Raw genomic sequence first — 24293 nt, 5'->3', positions numbered from 1 at the left:
GAGAGAAACCCTGGGGGACAGCTCACACAGGCTGGAGCAAGTGGGGGAGAAGATACAAGGCAGTCAGCAGTGGAGAATCTTATAGGATGTGTATTGATAGAACTCAAGTAACAAGCTGCAACAACTGTAGAAGGAAATCACATTTTTAATAAAGACCTAACAACTAATAGCAAGAAAAAAAAAGTCAATAAAAACTGTTTCCATAGCCTTAATGAGCAAGACTCTAATGCCTGAAAATGTTTGCTAAATATTTGGTAAATATGTGCAGAGAAACAACATACTGCATGTCACGCAATATCTGAATAGATCTTTTTCTTTAGTTCTTCCAACGTGCAGTGAAGGATGAGCAGGGACGACAGCAGAACCTCTACATCCAGCCATATGCTTGCTATGAGCTAGGCTGCCTCTTGCTGGACAATCCAGAGGTACTTGCATCTACTTTACTTGGACGCTGTATAAAAACTAGATAAATTGGCAATTTTGTTAAAGGGGTTCTCCGGTGCTTAAACATCTTATCCCCTATAAGATGCCTGATCGCGGGAGTCCCGCCGCTGGGGACCCCCGGGATCACGCATGCGGCACCCCGTTTGTAATCAGTCCCCGGAGCGTGTTCGCTCCGGGTCTAATTACGGGCGTCTACAGGACGGGCAGCGTGTGACGTCACGCCTGCGCCGGCGTGTGACGTCACGCTCCGCCCCGCAATGCAAGCCTACGGGAGGGGGCGTGATAGCTATCACGCCCCCTCCCGTAGACTTGCATTGAGGGGCGGAGCGTGACGTCAAACGCCGGCGCAGGCGTGACGTCACATGCCGCCCGCCCTGTAGTCGCTGGTAATCAGTCCCGGAACGAACATGCTCCGGGGACTGATTACAAACGGGGTGCCGCGTGCATGATCCCGGGGGTCCCCAGCGGTGGGACTCCCACGATCAGGCATCTTATAGGGGATAAAATGTTTAAGCACCGGAGAACCCCTTTAAGGTGCTAAGGTGACTTTTAATAGGTCTGTTGTTTCTACTATTTTACTATGTTTTGTTAAAATTTAATTACTAATATTCATACCATCTGGATTCATATTTTGTTGCCTGCTGCTAGGTTTTTTATGAGGCCTCATTGCAACTGTGTTCATAGTGATATGAACATACAGCATCACTGAGGTCTGATCATCACAGGGGATGAAAAACAACCCACGGCAGGAGACAGGAGAAGAATTTCCAGTCAAATAAGGCCCACATTTAATAACTCTGGGGTGTTGAAATCAGTATTACTATAGGAGATATGCTTTAAAATAGAATAGAAAAAAAACCCTATACTTGCATACCCCTAATCCCCCGCAGCTTCTTCCTGCTTCTGAGACATGAGGTCAGAGCAGGACCTGACAACATAGGCGGGAGGGGACACTGTTGTGGCCAGAGATTGGCTAAGCCTGCGGGTCTTGCACCAAGCACTTACAAGTGGGAAGAGGACAGGAGATCAGGGTACCGGACTGGACTGAACTGGGTAATTAAGTATAGATTTTTTTTTTCCTGTTATTTAAAGGCCCCAGCAGCATCTTATTTTTTGCAAAAATCTGGAATTCCCATTTAACACCAGCATATCAATTGTTCGTCTTCGTAAATTTTCCACTCAGACTTCCTTGGAGACCTGCCCACTTTTCTTATCACTATTTAAAATTGTCAAACAATAAGAAAAGTTGCAATTTTTTTTTTACTTTTGTGGAACTTTTTATGACAGAAACTGGTGTAAGCTGCTTTGTGAAAGTGGTCTTAACCATCATAGGAATCTTTATATTGTTCTACAGTATTCTAGGGGCCTTTATTAAAGGGGTACTCCGCTGATCAGCATTTGGAACAAACTGTTCCGAACGCTGGAGCCAGCGCCGGGAGCTCATGACATCACGCTCCACCCCCTCCATGCAAGTCTATGGAAGGGGGCGTGACGGCTGTGACGCCCCCTCCCATAGACTTGCAATGAGGGGGCGTGACGTCATGAGGGGGCAGGGCTATGACGTCAAGAGCATCGGAGTACATTTCTGTTCTTAGTCCGGCACTTTGCCTTACCGAGAAAAGAGCTTTTTAATGTTGGCGAGGTGGGATCTTCCCCTGAGCTTTCTATAATGAAAACCTTTTCAGCCCTGCTTTTCACCATATTGAAGCAGCACTGGATAAATATAGAGTCAATATGGGGTGCATGCCTCACCAGCCTGGTCAGAAAACTATGACAGCTGTCAATCATTGGTGAGGGGCAGAGTCAGGGAAATCAGGGGAAGATCCCACCTCTCCAATTCCTTAGCCAAACAGCGTATCATAGAGCAGGAGTGGTTGAGCAGAATGATACAGTAAAACCTCTGTGAGACGACTGCCTAAAATTGCACTGGTCTTCTAGGGGGGTGGTCTTCTCAAAGAATGCATAATACATGTGAAACTGAAAATCTGGTCTGTGTAAGCAGTGGTCTTTTCAAAGAGGTGGTGTATTGGAGAGGTTTCACTGTATAAAGTTTTGTGGGCAATTCATAATAACTTGTCATTTATTTATTTAAACCTCATTCTGGGCCATCTCTGCGTGCACACTCATACCGATAAAGCTGTCAGGTACTGAGAAGGACCGCCCTCTGGACTTGTTACATTTTATAATCCTCCCAGTTCACTGCCCCCATCCTGATAAACCACCCCCTGCCTTTATTTTTATTATCTCCTATTTTTCTACTTTGATATTGCTCTGTATTTTCTGCTCAGTCAGATTCACAGACTGGGAAGGGGCGTTACCCAGCAGGCGTGACATCATCTGAAGCCATACAGGGGAGAACTTCCTCCCTCACTCTGCTACACACAGCCCAGAGCAGTTCAGTGTGAGATGAGCTATGATTGGATAAGGCTGCACACACCTCCCTCAGCATTCCAGACTGCATTTCCTGATTTTGGACTTCTGCCAGGCCAGCAAGAGTTCAAAGTCTGTGCAAGAGATGGGGGGAAATGTGCTCTGAACAAGTAGGGAGACACCTAGTGGCAGCTTTTTTAAACACAAATAAAACATAGAAAACTTTATTTTTTTTATTTATTTTTTAAACAAAATTAGGTGCCCATTTAAATGATTAAAATACAAGTTGTACTGAATAGTTACTCACATACTCCTGCTATAGTTACTCACATACTCATGGTGACTGATTCCCTTTAAATGTGTGCCCTAATCTTTGTATTCCAGAACGTTTATTGTCAAATTTAGATTTTTATTTATTTATGTATTTTTTTATTTTATTTAAATCTTAACAGACCGTTGGAAAGGGGAAAACATTACTGTTTCAAGCAAAGGTACAGTAATACGTAATGGCTCTATATATTTTGTGTGTGTTCTGTAATCACGTAGATTTTGGTCATTGCCTTGACTCATGTTTTTCTTCCTAGGAGGAATACAGTGGCTATGATTTTGAGAACAGACTACACGTTCGCATCCACGCAGCCTTGGCCTCTCTCAGGGAAGTGGTCCCTCAGTGACGGAGAGGAGGACGGGACTCTTAAATCCCACACAGCTTTCCGCACTTTTACCACACGGGATAAACATGGCCGATGTGGACGGTGATGTGGGTCTAAGAGTTTCTTCAGAAAGCCGCCCGTGCCAGAGACTTAGGAATATTCACAGTAGAAGCAGAGCTGGTCAAAAAGAGAATTCACAACCTTTTTTCATCTGGATATGTAGGACTGTGACCTAAAGACGTGACTACAATGGACGGCTGTCCTAGGGACTGTGGTAGTGACCTTGTATAGCATGTCCGTTTAACCCTTGTGTCAATCAGAATTGGCGCAGCAGTTCAGCTCACCTCACCAATGGTGTTTTTATTAGTTTTTGACTGTTTTAGTTATATGTTCTGTTCCTTGTGCTGTATTATACTAGTAGGCTTACCTGGTTCAAACATTAGGCTACAATATTAGCTATAAAATACAAGGTGGTTCTGAGTACCCATCTAGTGTTTCCTAAGCAGGGTGCCTCCAGCTGTTGCGAAACTACAACTCCCAGCATGCCCGGACAGCCTTTGGCTGTCCGGGCATGCTGGGAATTGTAGTTTTGCAACAGCTGGAGGCACCCTGCTTGGGAAACACTGAGCTGAACTGCTGAAGTTAGGCCGGTCTGAGAAAAGCACACAGTGATGCTCGTGATCTAGTCCTGTGCAGCGTCTGAGCTGCCATATTGACCGTAATATCTTAGGTGACTGGGGGGAACATATGCATTTTATGCTCTTTTTTGGGGGGGATGTAGATCAGATTGGTAACATGGGGAGGACTAAAGCTTTTATCATTCTTCAATAGGATTTTTAGAACATTCTATTAAAGGGGAATTCCAGGAAAAAAACTTTGATATATATATATATATATATATATATATATATATATATATATATATATATATATATCAATCAACTGGCTCCAGAAAGTTAAACAGATTTGTAAATTACATCTATTAAAAAATCTTAATCCTTTCAGTACTTATGAGCTTCTGAAGTTAAGGTTGTTCTTTTCTGTCTAAATCCTCTCTGATGAGACCTGTCTCAGGAAATGCCCAGTTTAGAAGAGGTTTGCTATGGGGATTTGCTTCTAAACTGGGCGTTTCCTGAGACAGGTGTCATCAGAGAGGATTTAGACCAAAAAGAACAACCTTAACTTCAGAAGCTCATAAGTACTGAAAGGATTAAGATTTTTTTAATAGAAGTAATTTACAAATCTGTTTAACTTTCTGGAGCCAGTTGATATATATATATTTATATATATATATATATATATATATATATATATATATATATAAAGTTTTTTCCTGGAATCCCCCCTTCAAATGTCACATGGGGTCTAAACTTTCGTTTTATTACTAGATAAAAAGACATCCCCATTATTTTATTTTTTTTAGAGATCTGTGGACTTTAGTGAAGGTTTTACAGTGAAATAAAATAACTGCAACTACAGCAGTTTCAGTTGCGCAGTCAGGGTCACGCGTGGTAGCGCCCCCTATCGTTTGACCTTTTGCATTAAATGGATGACAAACATCAATACACCGGCCCTGATGGCTAGTAAAAGGCAATACAATAAAGTTGTAGCACTTCTGCTTCTGTACGTACTTGAAAATGTACTTTTCGTTTGAATTCAGGGATTTTTCCATTGTTGTCCATTTACTGGGAACTTGATGTTTGTGGAAGATTCATTATTATTATTATTTTTTTCTCTCCTTTTTTTAAGTTATATTGTTGAAAAGGAACCGTACTGGAGTAAGTTGATGGAAAGTTTCAATTGTATTTTAAGTGAATTCGTTCATAAAATGTGTTTATTTGAAACTTTGGTATCTGGATGTCATGATAGTGAGGGCATGACATGGTCTGCGCTGGTGTATATTTAAAGGGGACATGTCCCCCTATACCAGTGTTTCCCAACCAGGGTGCCTCCAGCTGTTGCAAAACTACAACTCCCAGCATGCCCGGACAGCCTTTGGCTGTCCGGGCATGCTGGGAGTTGTAGTTTTGCAACAGCTGGAGGCACCCTGGTTGGGAAACACTGCCCTATACTTATATCTGCATAAGGAATAGGGCAGAGAAGCTGTCTACTTTCCATGGGCATATACATGGAAGACTTTTTGGGATACAGTGGCTATACTACCAGTGGGGGACCCCTATAATATTTAGACAATATTTGAATGGTGAATATCTAAATGTTTATGCACAATATAGTCACCCCCCATGCTGACCTTATATATACCAGTCAGACATGAGAGGTTACGGCAGCCGCATAGCTTTGATGTTTGGTGGAACCAATGGCGATTGAATAAGGCAATCCAGCAGGCAGGGCTACTTACCTATAGGAAAAGTGTTATGGAAATGTCTGCCGGTGCCCACAGACGTAATAGGTCAGCAATGGTCTATTGGCTATTGGTGCCTTTAGTTACCAAGACGGGATGTGACCATGCAAAGCACCAAAAGCTATATCTAAAAGGAAATACAACATAGAAGAAAGGCTGGGTTCCCACTATGTCTTCTCCCATACAGGAGCGCATACGGCAGGGGGGAGCTAAAACCTCGCGCTCCCGTATGTCTTCGTATGCGCTCCCGTATGTAATTCATTTCAATGAGCCGACCGGAGTGAAACGTTCGGTCCGGTCGGCTCATTTTTGCGCCGTATGCGCTTTTACAACCCTTTACCACAGTTTTAGGTCCGGGGGGAAAAGTGCATACGGCGCAAAAATGAGCCGACCAGACCGAACGTTTCACTCATTGAAATGAATTACATACGGGAGCGCGAGGTTTTAGCTCCCCCCTGCCGTATGCGCTCCCGTATGGGGAAAACGTGATGTGAACCCAGCCAAGGATAGAGCCAGATGCCCGAATCTTACAGGTCCCCGTATGATTATGCTAGTAATGTAGAAGACCTGAATCATAGACATGACACCACGTCCACTGATCTACATGATACTGAACTATCAGAGATGTTAAAGGGGTATTCCAAGAAAAAACTTTATTTATTTATTTTTTATATCAACTGGCTCCAGAAAATTAAACAGATTTGTAAATTACTCCGATTAAAAAATCTTAATCATTCCAATAATTATCAGCTGCTGAAGTTGAGTTGTTCTTTTCTGTCTGACATCTCTGCTTGTCTCGGGAACTGCACAGAGTAGAAGAGGTTTGCTCTGGGCATTTGCTTCTACTCTGGACAGTTCCCGAGACTGGTGTCATCAGAGAGCACTTAGACAGAAAAGAACAACTCAACTTCAGCAGCTCATATGTACTGAAAGGATTAAGATTTTTTTTAATAGAAGTCATTTACAAATCTGTTTAACTTTCTGGAGCCAGTTGATGGATACAAAAAAGTTTTTTTCCTGGATAACCCCTTTAAAGGGGTACTCCACCCCTAGACATCTTATCCTCTAATCAAAGCGGCGGGACCCCCCACGATCTCAGCTGCGGCACTGTAGTCATCAGGTGCACGGAGCAAACTTCGCTCCGTGCCTTATGATTAGCGACGCAGCACTGACGTCACAGCCATGCCCCCTTGTGACATCACGATCACGCCACGCAGTTGCCACTCCCCCTCCCATAGACTTGTATTTAGAGGTGTGGCGTGATGTCATGACCCCCTGCAGCCAGCATTCTGAAGAAAATGTTCCAAACGCTGGGGCAGTGGAGTACCCCTTTAATAAAACCCTTTGATGGGTTTTCCTTGACCACACCACAACCAATTAGTAATCCTTTCCTTCTGAAAAGCTGCCCATACCTGTTCCTCACTCTACCCCTTTAGATGTTGTGATGCTACCAGCACCATCTTCCTTACTCTATGTCGGGCTTGCCCCTAAAAAAAACTTCTATCCTCCAGATTTGCACTGTTTTTCGCAGAAAAAAAAACCCTGAAATATTATACGTTTGTATGTTCTCCCTTGGGTTGTGTGAGTTTCTTCCTGGTACTCTGGTTCCTTCAGCTATTCCAAAATGATGCAGTTGAAATGTGCCAGAGAATCGCTGCATTGGTTTGCAGGCAAACTCATGCGGCGACCAGTTGCGGCACGTGGTCGAAAGCTGCCGTGTTTTTTTACCCTTATCCGTGGGCTGTGACCTGGATTGCAGCTCAGCCCTATTTCAAGTGAATGAGGCTGAGCTGCAATACCAGAGGCAACCCATGGACAAGAGTGGCGCTGTTTCTGGCAAAAAAAAAAAAAGAGGAGCTTCGAGTAGAAGATTTTATTATTTCCACCACAGATATATGTCTGGGGGTGCATTACTATTATATGTTCTGTTGAATCTCCAATATGACATCCTCAATAAATCAGATTTTATCTGACAGCTTTAATTCGTATCTCTATTACTAAGGCCAGTTGCTCAGGGTGGTAATACAACTGCATTTAATTGGGTTGACTGAATTATTTACGTGTCTGCTGCCTTCCAAAAACAGCTCCACACCTGTCCTCAGGTTATATGTGGTATTGCAGCTCATCATCATATTTTTTAATAGAGCTGAGCTGCAATACTTGACGCATCCTGAATTGGCACTGTTACTAGAATGCAGCAGACATATTTGTCTAATCCTTTACTCCTTAAAGGGGTACTCCACTGGCTGGTATGGAACTAAATGTTCCGAATGCTGTTTTCGTCAGTCACGCCCCCTTGTGATGTCACGGCCACACCCCTCAATGCAAGTCTATGGGAGGGGGCGTGACGGCTGTCACGCCCCCTCCTATAGACTTGCATTGAGGGGGCGTGGCCGTGGCGTCACAAGGGGGCGTGACTGACATCCGCAGCGCAAAAAAAAACAGCGTTCGTAACATTTAGTTCCATGCCAGCCAGTGAAGTACCCCTTTAACATTTGGCTCCGTAAAATGATGGAAGCTCCTGGTCTTGAAGCCATGATACAGATGATAAAATGCGGACGTATGAAGCCTGTTTAAAACTGGTCCACGATGTTACATGTGAGCAGCGGCGCCTCCATTAGACTTTGCCTGTGATGAGAACAGTCAGTGATATGATACATATGTAGAATATTCAACCCTGAGGTGCACAGCATGGAATCATATAAAGGAACAGTAGTCAGGGGTACAGAGCCGTGTATTCTGGGTAACATGACGTTTGTAAGTTATTCACTAAGAAGCACACCATTGTTTCATACTCGGAGGCATTGTCTAATAGCAATAAAGGGGCCGAGTATGCATTGTGCAGCCTCACGTTCATTGTTTTTTGGGGTATATTTGGTTCTCTTAGAATTTACGTACAATTTGGACTGTAGATGTTACCAAAAATCTAACATTTATTGTGGTGTAAAGTTAATAAAGAACTTGCACTTTTATATTTCCTCAAAGAAAATAAAAGGAAAGAGATCTGTGATTATGTTCTGTGTTTATTTTTATGGATATTTCATAAAACTGTATTTGTATGTCTCCCATGGACAATATATGGAGGGGGCATGTCGACCCCCAGCACTCCCGTGCACCAGGATAGCCGTTGTTCTGAACAAAAATCTTCAGAACACAGGGGGCGCCGGTGGGTAGGGCATAAGAACCAAAATAACAGAGTTTCCCTTTAAGAGTAATAAAAAAAAGGAAAAAATAATTCAATGGATGACACAGCTTTCTTTTGTAAGAAAAACCACTGCATCCAGTTGTAAGCTGGGAGTAAGCAGGGAAGGATGAAATGCCATACCAACAAAACGCATATATACGTGTGTGTGTGTATATAGATCTATATATATATATATATATATATATATATATATATATTATGGCCCAGATTTATCAAACTGTGTGAGAGAAAAAGCTGAGGGATTTTCCCACAACAACCAATCACAGCTCAACTAAAGAGCTCTGGTAAAGTAAAAGCTGAGCTGTGATTGGTCGCTGTGGGAAAATCCCTCCACTTTTTCTCTCACACAGATTTATAAATCTGGGCCATAATTGTTTTTTCTGGAGGAACAGCACAGCCAACAAAATATATGGAGGGTGCCCGCAGGTGGAGAGCCCAGGTCAGGGTCCCAAAAGGTTAGTCCAAGGAAGATATATATATATATATATATATATATATATATACACACATATAATGTTTGTATGTATGTATGTGTGTGTGTGTGTGTGTGTGTGTGTGTGTGTGTGTGTATGTATATATATATATATATTTAGTCCAAGGAAGATCACATGCAATAATCCATTAGTTGAACAAAGTGAGTAGCTTTATTCCATCAGGTGAACAGAATACAACGTTTCGGTTGCCCATGGGGCAACCGAAACATATTCTGTTCACCTGATGGAATAAAGCTACTCACTTTGTTCAACTTATGGAGTGCTGCATGTGATCTTCCTTGGACTAAATATATATATATATATATATATATATATATATACACACACACACACATACATACATACATTATATGTGTATATATATATACACACACACACACACTTTTGTGGCGTTTATTCTTCTTCTTGGATTCTTCAATAGAAATCTTTGAATCATGTGATCAAAAAAGGTCGGGAGACCTTGGGGGCCATTCAACTGGCCCACGACGACCAATCCACTTTCCAGGAAACTGTTCATCTAGGAATGCTCAGACCTGACACCCATAATGTGGTGGTGCACCATCTTGCTGGAAAAACTCAGGGAACATGCCAGCTTCAGTGCATAAAGAGGGAAACACATCATCATGTAGCAATTTTGCATATCCAGTGACCTTCAGGTTTCCATTGATGAAGAATGGCCCCACTATCTTTGTACCCCATATACCACACCTTACCATCAATTTTTGTGTTCCAACAGTCTTGGAGGGATCTATCTAATGTATGAGCATTCCAAGATGAACAGTTTCCTGGAAAGTGGATTGGTCGTCGTGGGCCAGTTGAATGGCCCCCAAGGTCTCCCGATCTGACCCCCTTAGACTTTTATCTTTGGGGTCATCTGAAGGCAATTGTCTATGCTGTGAAGATACGAGATGTGCAGCACCTGAAACTACAGATACTGGAAGCCTGTGCTAGCATTTCTCCTGCGGTGATGCTATCAGTGTGTGAAGAGTGGGAGAAGAGGGTTGCATTGACAATCCAACACAATGGGCAGCACATTGAACACATTTTATAAGTGGTCAGAAACTTGCAAATAACTCATGAAAGAATAAAGTTACGTTTAAACCAAGCACATCATTGTTTTTCTTGTGAAATTCCCAATAAGTTTGATGTGTCACATGACCCTCTTCCTATTGAAAAAACTAAAGTTGGATTCAAGATGGCTGACTTCAAAATGGCCACCATGGTCATCACCCATCTTGAAAAGTTTCCCCCCCTCACATATACTAATGTGCCACAAACAGGAAGTTAATATCACCAATCATTGCCATTTTATTAAGGTGTATCCATATAAATGGCCCACCCTGTATTATGTTGCACTGCTGATATCAGCATAGTGAATGTGAGTGCACACATATCTGGAAGGTTTGGATCTCTGCCCCTTGTGGTTAGGGCTGAATTTGCAAAGGCATTGTTAGGTCTCAAAACACCTGGGGCTAGAGCCTATAGCCCCAGTCACGCCCCTTACCACACCCCAGTCACTCTAGCCATGCCCAAGCACACACAAAGTCTCCTACAATATCTCACTTTTACCATTGGGCAACTGTACCTTGTGGTTGCAGCAATCACACTCCTATCACCCTCAGATCTCTGTACAGGCTACCTGAGTATGTACAGATTTTAAGAAAGTGATAGGAGTGTGGTTGCAGCAATCACATTCTTATCACTCTCAGGCAGCCTGTACATAGTCAGTAAATGCTGGGATCTGAGGGTGATAAGAGTCTGATTGCTGCAACCACCATCCTGCTATTCTTAGGCAGCCTATACATGCTGAGATCTTACAGATAACAATAATACCAGTATAAAAAATAGTCAGCAGTTCCAAACAAAATGAAGTACGTGCACAGGTGCACACAGTTGTGTGTACGAAAAAAGGGACAAATAATACTGCCACACCATGACCACTACCATTACCACTGACAAATACTGCTATGTTATTAATAAATAAAATCCACTATACAAAAGACTAGTATTGCCACATACATCCACCATATAGAGGTAGCTACTAGCTATACACAGGATCTATTTACCATATAACTGATTATATACAAGACCATATAGGTGGTAGATACCAGCTGTACACAGAATCTATATACCGTATAACTGATTATATACAAAAGCATATAGAGGTAGATACCAGCTGTACACAGGATCTATATACCATATAACTGATTATATACAGGAACATATAGAGGTAGATAACAGCGGTACACAGGATATATATACCATATAAGTGATTACAGTTACATCCAGTGACTCACAGGTGACGTCCTCTTTTCTCTTCTCTGTTCGGCTCAGATGGCCATGTCCACTTCTTGCAGCCAAAACTGCAACTGCAAAAGTGTTCTGCATCTGCAGGATAAACATCTTAGACTCTGCATTTTTCCAGTGCACTCCGAACCTCTACACAATTGCCCCATCTATTGACCCCCAAACTGTAATAATGCCCCCCTTAGTGTCCAACATAGTTAAAGTGGTTAGTAGGTCCTCCATTAAGAAGGTATCCCACCCCCAGTATGCAAGTAGTTCTCCCATTAGGTATGTACCACAGTACTTGATAGTTGAACATATTAATATATCCTTAAGTAGGTAGATAGGGCTGTAGGTAAGTACGTCAGTAGGTTGGTAGCTAGGATGATAGCTAGTTAGGTAGCCAGGTAGGTAAATCAGAAGAACAGCACATCCACAACCCAGATAAACTCCAATGGTGCATGCAGATTCTGAAGCCTTGGTTAGGGGGCAACAAGTTTAGACAGCAAAGAGGTTCTTTCTGCAGTACACAAAAAAGTGAATCTAATTGTGTTTATTCCATATAAAAGTGTACTTACAAGAGCAACTGAAGACTTGAGAAATACTGGGTTAAGCCAGTTGAAGCATCACTCTTGTAAAGACACTTTTTTTTAATGGAATAAACAGAATTTGAGTGCTGCTGCAGACATACCCTTTAGCTAGATAGTTAAGTGGCCAGGTAGGTATCTAGCAGGGATGCCAGATAGGTGGGTAGCCAGGTAGATAGGTGCTTGACTAGTTAGGAGCCTGGTAGGTAGGTAGTCAGGTAGGTAGCTAGCTACATAAGTAATCAAGTAGGAAGGTAGCCAGATAGCTATATAGCTATATAGTTAGGTGGTAGCCAGTTAGATAGCTAGCCAGGTAGGTAGTTAACCAGGTAGCCCCCCGCCGTAGCCAGATATGTCAGGATGAAAAAAAATAAAACAAATTAAAAAAATACATACTCCCTCCTGTCCCATGTAGCCATCTCCCCTGCAGTACAGCCAGGCCGGATGAGTGACATCATCACACCTGCACTCCAGGGGCGAAAAGGGTCACAGTCTCCTGTCAGTGTAAGCTGAAGGTCCAGCACTTCCTGCGGCTTATGCTCACAGGCAGTTTTCACCAGTATGCGCATTACGCTGAAAGCAGCACTCGCTTGTATAGGGATCTGGGGCAAGAGTCCTAGATTCCCCATTAGTGAGCGAGTAAGTCTAAGCCAGACCTGGGGCTTCAGCCCTCTTAGCCTACCGACACCCTTGGCTATTAGGCACCTGTGGGACTGTGCCTAAAGCAGCAGTGTTGAGGGGGCAGCAATTTGATGAGTAAAAAAAAAAAGATAAATACTTGTGTTGTAGCTGCTGCCTCAATGTTGTGGCCTGGGGAAAAAATGTTTCCTCCTTTTGGTTGAATCCACATGGGTCAGAAGTGCAATAAATTTCCCTGTAGATTTTAGCCCCAGTTGCTCATGTTGTTGTAGATTTGTGATTAATTTCCCCACATTCTGTGTATAGGGCTGAGATCCATGGTAAATCTTAAACAAAATCTACATGTAACACAAGCTGCATATTTGGACAGATCGGCGTGACGCATTTGGAATTATCCTAATGGAGTGCATTTAGTCCAAGTGATAAAAGCACCACAGGCAATTGTATTGTCCGACGCCCGGGACATGCAGTTCCGGGCGCCGGGCAGGGGAATTGGTCAGGCATGTAGCCCTGCTTCGGGCAATGTCGGAAGAATAAATGGCGGAAGAATTCACATATGACGTGGACAGACTGTCTTGCTGTATGCTGCAGCCTATACCGAGCCTTCCTGACGGAGGTGCGCGCGATGACAAGTGCCACAAGTGCCCCGCAGGACGACGGGGCGCTGACGTCATGCGCGGCACGTTCGATGACATCACTCACTGCGCGCACCTCCGCCAGGAAGTCCCCGCAGGGAACATGGAGATGTAAGTAGCAGTGAGTTACTTACTCAAACTTGGCTACTCACTATATAAGGGAGGACCTGCCTACCACTAGGGGGCTAACCTATCTATTTAGGGCAGTGTTTCTCAACCATGGTGCCTCCAGCTGTTGCAAAACTACAACTCTCAGCATGCCCGGACAGCCTCCGGCTGTCCAGGCATGCTGGGAGTTGTAGTTTTGCAACAGCTGGAGGCACCCTGGTTGAAACTTAGGTGGTATAATTGTTTAAATGGGAGCCCTACCTGCCGGGGGTCATATCTATCTAGTGGCCTTTCTACCTACTGGGAAGCCCCACCTAGTCATCAAGTAGGGCTCCCCAGTAGGTAGACAGGCCCCCGGATAGATAAGACCACCATCAGTGATGGGAGTCATATCTATCTGGGGCCTGTCCACCTACTGGGGAGCCCTACCTGATGAAGTTTCATATCTATCTGGGAGGCAATGTACCTTCTGGGGAGCCCTAACTGATGGGAGTCATATCTGTCTGGGGGCCTGTGTACCTACTGGGGAGCCCTACCTGATGGGAGTCATATCTGTCTGGGGGCCTGTGTACCTACTGGGGAGCCCTACCTGATGGGGGTCATATCTGTCTGGGGGCCGGTGTACCTACTGGGGAGCCCTACCTGATGGAGGTCATATCTATATGGGGGCCTGTGTACCTACTGGGGAGCCCAACCTGATGAGGGGTCATATCTATCTCGGGGTCTGACTACCTATTGAGGAGCCCTACCTGATGGGGGTCATATCTATCTGCGGACCTGTCTACATATGGGGGAGCTCTACCTAATGGGGGACATATCTTTCTGGGGCTCTGTCTGCCTACTGGGGGAGCCCCCCTTCCTACCAACTGGGGGGGTACATATCTATCTGGGGCATTATTTACTTACTAGGAGAGCCCTACCTGCCTACCTACCTGATGAGGGGACATACCTACCTGATAAAGAGACATACCTTCCTAAAGGGGGGACTACCTACTTAATGGGGCGGACTTAATTATCAGGGGCCCTATCCACCTAATGGGGTGACATACTGGTCTGCCTATTAAGTTTCTATTTATAAAAACCTTATTTACATACTATTTTATTTTATGTACCAGGACTAGTGGATTGTCATGAGGGACAAGTAGATTGTGTTCCGTTTTAGTGCCTTGGACAAGTAGTTTTTAAAAATGTCCACACCCCTGCACCATGACCTGTAAATACGGCCCTGAGTGGCGTGACACAATTGTGGTGACTTTTGGGGCACAGCGTGACTTCATACATTATCATAAACAGCAACATATTTAATTCTTGTTGCCGGCGACCACAAGTTGTCATGTAGTCCTTGCTTAAATCCCATTTCAGTTCTGTAACAGATTTCCCAGAATGCGAACATATAACCGGTGTGGTCAGAAGAAGCGCCGTTACCTGGCGTGAAATAGCTATTACCTCCTTTGGTGTTTCAAAGGTAAAAAGAAAAAAGAGGGGCGCTCTCTTGTGTGCTGTTTGTAGGAAAAAACTGACGGAACCCACCACCTCGCTCTCGGTGTCACACCTGATCCACTGGGGTGGTCCAACAGAACAAGCGAGACCTTATAACGGTTGTGCGGTGGGTGGTCTATGTGCAATGTGCGGCTCACTTTACCTCTACATTTCCGTACCCTTATGTAACCGGAAATAGGGAGAGTAAATAGAGAAAAAGTGAGGGAATTCGCTTCTGCTAGAAATGACGGGACGGTAGCACAGGACGATATTTACTAAAAGATTTCGGACTACGCGTTTCAGCGCAGGCATGCGCCTTCCTCAGGTCCACAAAACAATCAAGTTGGTGCGTCCTGGGGATTGTGGCTGTGCTGTTAGTGGCACTCCTCCTCCTTTGGTGTTTGGCTTCCTTGTCTGCCGGTTTTTAAGTTGTAACCGCACTATTTTGCCAAGATGTAAAACATATAAAGTTTTTGATTTTGACAGTTCCCATTTAAAGCCTTCTGGCCACAAAATCTTAAATGTGCACTGTTAGATATAAAAACTTTTTATATGTTGTACATCTTGGCAAAACAATAGTTTTTGTAATATACTTGTTTAACCCCTTAACGACGCAGGACGTATATTTACGTCCTGCGCCGGCTCCCGCGATATGAAGCGGGATCGCGCCGTGATCCCGCATCATATCACGTCGGTCCCGGCGCTAATCAACGGCCGGGACCCGCGGCTAATACCACACATCGCCGATCGCGGCGATGTGCGGTATTAACCCTTTAGAAGCGGCGGTCAAAGCTGACCGCCGCTTCTAAAGTGAAAGTGAAAGTGACCCGGCTGCTCAGTCGTGCTGTTCGGGACCGCCGCGGTGAAATCGCGGCGTCCCGAACAGCTGATCGGACACCAGGAGGGCCCTTACCTGCCTCCCCGGTGTCCGATCGACGAATGACTGCTCCGTGCCTGAGATCCAGGCAGGAGCAGTCAAGCGCCAATAATGCTGATCACAGGCGTGTTAATACACGCCAGTGATCAGCATAGGAGATCAGTGTGTGCAGTGTTATAGGTCCCTATGGGACCTATAACACTGCAAAAAAAATGTTAAAAAAAGTGTTAATAAAGGTCATTTAACCCCTTCCCTAATAAAAGTTTGAATCACCCCCCTTTTCCCATAAAAAAAATAAAACAGTGTAAAAAAAATAAAAAATAAACATATGTGGTATCGCCGCGTGCGTAAATGTCCGAACTATAAAAATATATCATTAATTAAGCCGTACGGTCAATGGCGTACACGCAAAAAAATTCCAAAGTCCAAAAAAGCGTATTTTGGTCACTATTTATACCATTAAAAAATGAATAAAAAGTGATCAAAAAATCCAATCAAAACAAAAATCATACCGATAAAAAATTCAGATCATGGCGCAAAAAATTAGTCCTCATACCGCCCCATACGTGGAAAAATAGAAAAGTTATAGGGGTCAGAAGATGACATTTTTAAACGTATAAATTTTCCTGCATGTAGTTATGATTTTTTCCAGAAGTGCGACAAAATCAAACCTATATAAGTAGGGTATCATTTTAACCGTATGGACCTACAGAATAATGATATGGTGTCATTTTTACCGAAATATGCATTGCGTAGAAACGGAAGCCCCCAAAAGTTTCAAAATGGCGTTTTTTTTTTCGATTTTGTCACACAATGATTTTTTTTTCTGTTTCACCGTGCATTTTTGGGTAAAATGACTAATGTCACTGCAAAGTAGAATTGGCGACGCAAAAAATAAGCCATAATATGGATTTTTAGGTGGAAAATTGAAAGGGTTATGATTTTTAAAAGGTATGGAGGAAAAAAACGAAAGTGCAAAAACGGAAAAACCCTGAGTCCTTAAGGGGTTAAAAAAATTTCACATTTTATTAAAGAAAACTGCCTTTGAAAATCCCACCCCTAGGGGTCCCCATACCTCCTGGGACACTGACGAGTCCCACGGCAACATGAGCGTGTCCAAGGGTCATGGACATGAGATGGCTGATTGACAAGGCTGCAGGAGTAACACAGCCTGTAGCAACACTGCTGTAACACAGAGTTTTACCAAATATGTGCCTCCAGCTGTTGCACAACTGCAACTCCAAGCATGCCTGGACAGTCAAAAAATGTCTGGGCATGCTCGGAGTTGTAGTTTTGCAAAAGCTGTAGGCACACATTTGAAGGCAACAATGCTGCAAAAAAGAGTTATTCAAACACTGTACCTCCAACTATATGAAAACAACAAGTCTCAGCATTACAGCACTGCCTAAGGATGATACACATGAATGACATAGGAAGATGTAAGGTATACACTCACCGTATTGTCTTTGATGGTAGAGTACAGGCAATCTCCAATAATCGTGTGTGTGTGTGTGTGTGTACAGCATAAATCCAGAGAGGGAAGGGGAGGAGTAATCACAGTGCAGGCTTTTTGCGGGTTTTTTTGTGTGCAAAATCTGATAGAATTCTTCATATCCATGTCTACGGTTAAGTTTACCATAGAGCACTTTCTACTGTAGAATCAAATTTATTAACTGCACAAAAGCATTTTTCTTGCGCAAATGTACACCACCTCGGAGGACATGTACCAAAGTGTCAGAAAGCATCCAAGAATGTGAAACTTGTGTTCCCTTTTTCATTTTGGAAACATAATTATTTTGGGACAGTTATGACTACTACTCCCATCATGGACATACTCTGTCCATGATGGGAGTTATAGTCCAGGGGCTGAGGGGAAGATCGCACCGGTTCATTCTCCAGAGACCCACTGCGATACGCATTTATTAACTGTAAAAGCCGGCGGCACATGCGGCTACACTGCGCTCCCGGCAGGGAATACTGTATACGCTGTCACCATTCATAATCCCCGCCGCTGGGAGACGGGATTTCTGATTGGTGAAAAGCTATTCACCAATCAGAGCTCCGGACTCCCAGCAGCGGGGATTATGAATTATGAGAGCTGTATACAGGAGCCGGCAGGGAGCGCAGTGGAGCCACCGGCTTGTACAGTTAATAAGTGCGGACCTGCTGCAATCTGCATCTCAGCCCCTGTACTATAACTCCCATCATGGACAAAGTCTGCCCCATGATGGAAGTAGTTGTAGTACTGCAGCGCTGAGGGATGGCACTTGCACATCCCCTGGCTGCGGGACTTTTAGGACTACTACTCCCATCATGGACAGACTCCATCAATGATGGGAGTTATAGTCCAGGGGCTGAGGTGCAGATCACAGCAGGTCATTCTGCTGAGACTCACTGCGATCCACATTTATTAAATGGGCACTCTCAGATACAAAAAACTTTTGATTTGTTGTAAAGCATGTATAACCAATAGGTTTTGCAATTGCTTTCATTAGAAAATTTTCAGTATTTCATACTGAAAAAGCCAGTGAAACAACTACCCCCCTGCCTGCTTGGACACATACTAGTCCTGCTGTGTCCATGCATCATCGCCTAAGTTATGGACACACTTCCTTGATTGACAGCTGTGAGCGCGGGGCTCACAGCTGAGGAAAAATCCTCCCACTGTCATCTTGTGTCCAGCTACTGTCAGTGAGGACAAGCTGGGGGTTGTAGTTTTGCGAATGCTAGGGGAGATGTGAGCAGACAGCATACTGAGGGAGGGGGCGGAGACCTGAACAGTGAGGCCATGCCCCCTTCCTTTGAGAGGAATTCAGACTAGTGAGCTAAATTAAAAGTGTTATAAAAAAAAAAAAAAAGAAAGGTGCTAGAAACATAAAAATCAGGATTACGTACTGAGTGATATATTAAAAAATGATTTTTTGTTGGATCTGACGGGTATGCTTTAAGTTAACAAGCCTGCGGCACATGCGGCTCCATTGCGCTCCCCGCCGGCTCCAGACGGGGAGTACTGTATACACATGTCATAATTCATTATCCCCACCACCGGGAGCCCGGAGCTCTGATTGGTGAATGGCTTTTCACCAATCAGAGCTCCTGGCTCCCAGCAACGGGGATTATGAATTATGACAGTGTATACAGGAGCCGGGGAGGAGTGCAGTGTAGCCGCATGTGCCACCAGCTTGTACAGTTAATAAATGCGGGTCTCTGGAGAATGACTCGGTGCGATCTGTACCTCAGCCCCTGGACTATAAATACCATCATGGGACAGACTCTAGTTGTAGTACCGCAGCACTGAGGGATGGCACTTGCACATCCCCCAGCTGCAGGACTTTTAGGACTACTACTCCCATCATGGACAGACTCTGCCCATGATGGGAGTTATAGTCCAGGGGCTGAGGGGCAGATGGCAGCAGGTCATTCTCCAGAGACCCGCTGCGATCCGCATTTATTAACTGCAAAAGCCGGCGGCACATGCGGCTACACTGCGCTCCCCGCCAGCTCCAGGCTCCTGTATATGCTGTCATAATTCATAATCCCCGCCACTCATTTCAGATACGTGAATGCGGAGGACTACGTCAGATTCGGTGGACTGCGTTGATGACCAGTGTTTTTTTTTCACTTCAATAAAATGGTTAACAAGGGCTGTGGGGGAGTGTTTTTTTTTTATAAAATTTATTTTTCAATGTGTTGTGTATCTTTATAATTGAATTTTCAGGCTTAGTAGTGGAAGCCGTCTTATAGATGGAATCCATTGCTAAGCCGGGGCTAACGCCGGGGCAAAATCAGCTAACCTCCAATCATTACCCCGGTACCCACCGCCACAGGGGTGCCAGGAAGAGTCGGTACCAACAGGACCGGAGCATCAAAAATGGCGCTCCTGGGCCTAGATGGTAACAGGCTGGTGTTATTTAGGCTGGGGAGGGCCAGTAACAATGGTACTCGCTCACCCTGGTAACGACAGGCTGTTGCTGCTTGGTTGGTATCTGGCTGATACTGAAAATAGGGGGAACCCTATGCGTTTTTTTTATGTGGTTCCCCCATTTTTTCATTATCAGCCAGATACCAACCAAGCAGCAACAGCCTGACGTTACCAGGGTGGGCGAGGACCACTGTTACTGGCCCACCCCAGGCAAAATAACGCCAGCCTGTTACCGCCTAGGCCCAGGAGCGATTTTTTTTTACGCTCCGGGCCTGTTGATACCGGGGAGGCAATAATTGGGGGTTAGCGCTAACTGATTTTGGGGCTAACGCTAAGCCCTGGCTTAGTAATGGTTACTGCCTATAAGATGGCTTCCACTACTAAGCCTGAAAATTCAATTATAAAAAACACAACACATTGAAAAAATGGTTTATTTTTAAAAAAAACACACTCCCCCACAGCCCTCGTTAACCCTTTTATTGACATTTAAAAAAACACTGGTCATCATCGCAGTCCACCAAATCTGACATAGTCTTCCGCCTTCACGTATCTAAAATGAGAAGAAAACAAAAACAATAAAACTACAACCATTTCTGTGATTTCTACACTATCAAAAAAGCTGGTGGAAATTTTTTTTTGTAAACTGGGCTCTCACCCCTTTGAAAATATCATGTAAAGCAGACAATATATGTGGACACGCCCACTTTTACAAAACTAATGTGGACAGTGTAAACCGCGGCACAAAGCTCTTTGAAAATTTGGTCAATACTTTTCGTGCCAAAATCGATTTTTTTTTTTGGCGCAAAATTCTTTGAGAATCTCCCCCTCTGTACTTTATAAATATTTATGTACTTTATATATATTTATAAATATTTACTATTCTGCAGAGTTTTGTTCGGCGCACACTCCTGCTCCGGCACTTCCAGCTATTGAGCAGTGTACTGCAGGAAAATGCCTCAGCTCTGTGAAGTGTGAGGTAGAGAAGGAGTGCACAGTAGAGCGAGGGGGGGCGTTTCTACATTTGCACAAAATTTATCAAAGGAGTGCACAACTTTAGTAAATCTTGATCAAAAGTGAAAATTAGATAAGCAGTGTAAAGGGATAGGTCTGTGTCTACAATAGACACCTAATGATAAATCTCCCCCATAGAGTTTTTAGAGATTTTCCACCTTAGTAACCAAATCACTTTGTTTTAAGCACAGGAGTAACTATAGGGGGTGCAGAGGTATCAGTTGCACTAGGGCCCTGGTACCAAGGGGGCCAAAGGCCCATCTGCCCCAAAAGAGACCAGTATAATAAATGGCACATGTAGCCCTGTTGCAGATTTGGCATTGGGACAAAAAAGCTACATTGCTACAAGCTACATGTCTGGTTTCAGGGAACACGCTTTTTTTTATAGGCAGTATTGAGGAACTTTTTAGGACAGTGTTTTCCAAACAGTGTGTCTCCAGCTGTCGCAAAACTACAATTCCCAGCATGTCCGGACAGCCTTTGGCTGCTGGGAATTGTAGTTCTGCAATAGCTGGAGACGCACTGTTTGGAACACACCATTCTAGGATATATTTTCTCCAAAAAAACGAAAATGCTCATGAAGAATTTTAAGGTGATCATAAAAATCACAGTCAGAGCTACAATTCTACAATTTGCCCAAAAGGAATATCAAGAACAAACAAACAAACAAAAAAACTTCACATCCAACTTTTTAGAACAGGCAGGTTTACAGCTGCAGCTCAAACTCCTAGCTGGAAACTCACCATAAACTCCCGCCAGTGCGAATGTACCCTAGAAATACTACATAACAACAAAATAAAGGGTAAAACACTACATATACACCCCCTTACACTATCTCCCCCCCCCCCCCCCCCCCCAATAAAAATGGCTTGTACGGCAGGGTTTCCAAAACAGAGCCTCCAGCTGTTGCAAAATAACAACTCCAAGCATGCTGGGCATGCTGGGAGTTTAGCAACAGCTGGAGGCTCCCTGTATGGGAATCACTGGCAATTGTAAGGCCCTATTCACACGGCAGAATTTCCACTCATCTGCCCCGCTTCCGCTTTTGAGGATTTTGTGCTGAATTGGTGCGGAATCCAAGCAAAAATTCTGCAGAAGTGTGAATGGACTTCCATAGAAGTGTATTAAGCTTTCATTTGAGGAGGAATACTGCAGTGTGAATAGGGCCTAGCGCTTGCATCCGGGTCCGCCCCCATCCAAATCCCTAATTTAGGCCTCAAATGTGCATGGTGCTCTCTCACTTCAGAGCCCTGTTGGATTTCAAGGAAACAGTTTAGGGGCACATATTGGGGTATTTCCGTACTCGGGAGCAATTGCGTTACAAATTTTGGGGGGCTTTTTCTCCTTATACCCCTTATGAAAAGGAAAAGTTGGGGTCTAAGCCAAAATATTTTAAACTAACATGCTGGTGGTGCCCCATACTTTTCATTTTCACAAGAGGAAAAAAAAAGACCCACAGAATTTGTAACGCAATTTCCCCTGAATATGGAAATACCACATATGTGGACGTAAAATGCTCTGAGGGCGCACAACAAGGCTCAGGAGTGAGAGTGCACTATGTACATTTGAGGTCTAAATTGGTGCTTTGCACAGGGGTGGCTGATTTTACAGCGGTTCTGACATAAACACAAAACAATAAAATACCCACGTGTGACCCCATTTTGTAAACTACACCGCTCACGGAATGTAACAAGAGGTATAGTGAGCCTTAACACCCCACAGGTGTTTGACGATTTTTCGTTAAAGTTGGATGGAAAAATGAAAAATCCCTAAAATGCTGGTGTTACCCTAAATTTTTCATATTCACAAGGGAAAAGAGGAAAAAAGCCTCCCAAAATGTGTAACCCCATTTCTTCTGACCCCATATGTGGATGTAAAGTGCTCTGCGGGTGAACTACAATGCTCAGAAGAGAAGGAGCGCCATTGGGCTTTTGGAGAGAGAATATGTCTGGAATTGAAGGCCATGTGTGTTTACAAAGCCCCTATAGTGCCAGAACAATGGACCCCCCCCACATGTGACCCCATTTTGGAAACTACACCCTCACAGAATTTAATAAGGGGTGCAGTGAGCATTTACACCCCACAGGTGTCTGACAGATTTTTGGAACAGTGGTCTGTGAAAATGAAAAATTTTATTTTTCATTTGCACAGCCCACTGTTCAAAGATCTGTCAAACGCCAGTGGGGTGTATATACTCACTGCACCCCTTATTAAATTCTGTGAGGGGTGTAGTTTCCAAAATGGGGTCACATGTTGGGGGGTGTCCACTGTTCTGGCACCATGGGGACGTTAACGTTAAATGTTGAAGTAGAATATGTTACGAAAAAACAATCTTGGAATCAGAATAATTGGTAAAAGCATCCCAGAGTTATTAATGCTTAAAGTGACAGTGGTCAGAATTGCAAAAAAGGGCTGCGTCTCTAGATCTAGGAATACTTTGTATAATAAAATGTGGGAAGTTTTTGAGCCAAAACCAGAAGTGTATTCAAAAGCAATGGGAAATATAATAGAAGGACTTACACTTCTCCTTCCTTATGGACACTTCTCCTTCCTGACATTGGTTAAAAAACTGCAGTGGCAGATATCCAAAAACTGCCAGAATAAGTGGAACCTTAGCCTAAATGCCACGTATACAAATTTGCATAAATAGGGGTAAAACAAGTCCCCATCACACAGCCATGCTCCTATATATATATATATATATATATATATATATATATATATATATATATAATAACCATTGCAGAAAAAAAATATGCTGTAAAATATATTGAATAAGAAGTTAGTCAGAAACTGGGTTTGGGAATCATTTAAAGCTCCATCCAGATCTAGAAAATATTAAATGGTGAAGACAAGAGATCATTGTCCGCCAAAATATTTGAGAATATCAATATCTATACTGTATCTATATGTCTATATAGCCTGGCAACAGCGACATCTGGCGTCCATGTTAGGGTCAAACTTTTACAGCAACATATCAAGTAATGGTGTCATTTTGTTTGTGTGTAACAGCGCCATCTGGTGCCCATTTAAGGTAAGGATGATCTTCTCCTGTGAGACTCCGCGTGTCTTCTATCAGAAGCGAACCGCGCCCTCTAGTGTATATGATTAGTAACTACTGGAGCGTCTCTGAACGTTTTTGTGTCGTCATCGCCCTGGCTGTGTGACGTCACATGTCGCTGAAAGTGGGAGCTGGCGTTCTGGCAGCGAGAAAGATCTCT

At 43.7% G+C, this 24293-nt stretch overlaps 2 protein-coding genes across 8 annotated transcripts in view; both read left to right on the top strand.

The window, feature by feature from the left end:
* TTC39C (tetratricopeptide repeat domain 39C) overlaps positions 1-4352 on the top strand; it is a 97798-nt gene extending 93446 nt beyond the window's left edge. For 5 of the 7 annotated variants that reach the window (XM_056521741.1, XM_056521743.1, XM_056521742.1 and 2 more), the window contains 3 exons: positions 321-425; positions 3267-3305; positions 3399-4352. In XM_056521741.1, the coding sequence (XP_056377716.1) occupies positions 321-425; positions 3267-3305; positions 3399-3488 (234 nt within the window). In that variant the 3' untranslated portion in view covers positions 3489-4352. The remainder of the gene's footprint in view (positions 1-320; positions 426-3266; positions 3306-3398) is intronic. The other 2 variants (XR_008844202.1, XR_008844201.1) reach the window with 2 other exon arrangements.
* A 5061-nt stretch (positions 4353-9413) lies between these two features.
* The window catches only part of CABYR (calcium binding tyrosine phosphorylation regulated), a 43380-nt gene continuing 28500 nt past the window's right edge, over positions 9414-24293 (top strand). Inside the window, exon 1 of the mRNA XM_056521734.1 lies at positions 9414-9489. The gene's annotated coding sequence lies outside the window, so the exon portion shown is untranslated. The remainder of the gene's footprint in view (positions 9490-24293) is intronic.

This window comes from Hyla sarda, chromosome 5 (genome assembly GCF_029499605.1).
Source record: "Hyla sarda isolate aHylSar1 chromosome 5, aHylSar1.hap1, whole genome shotgun sequence".
Classification (NCBI taxonomy): domain Eukaryota; kingdom Metazoa; phylum Chordata; class Amphibia; order Anura; family Hylidae; genus Hyla; species Hyla sarda.
This window is presented reverse-complemented; position numbering and strand designations above follow the sequence as displayed.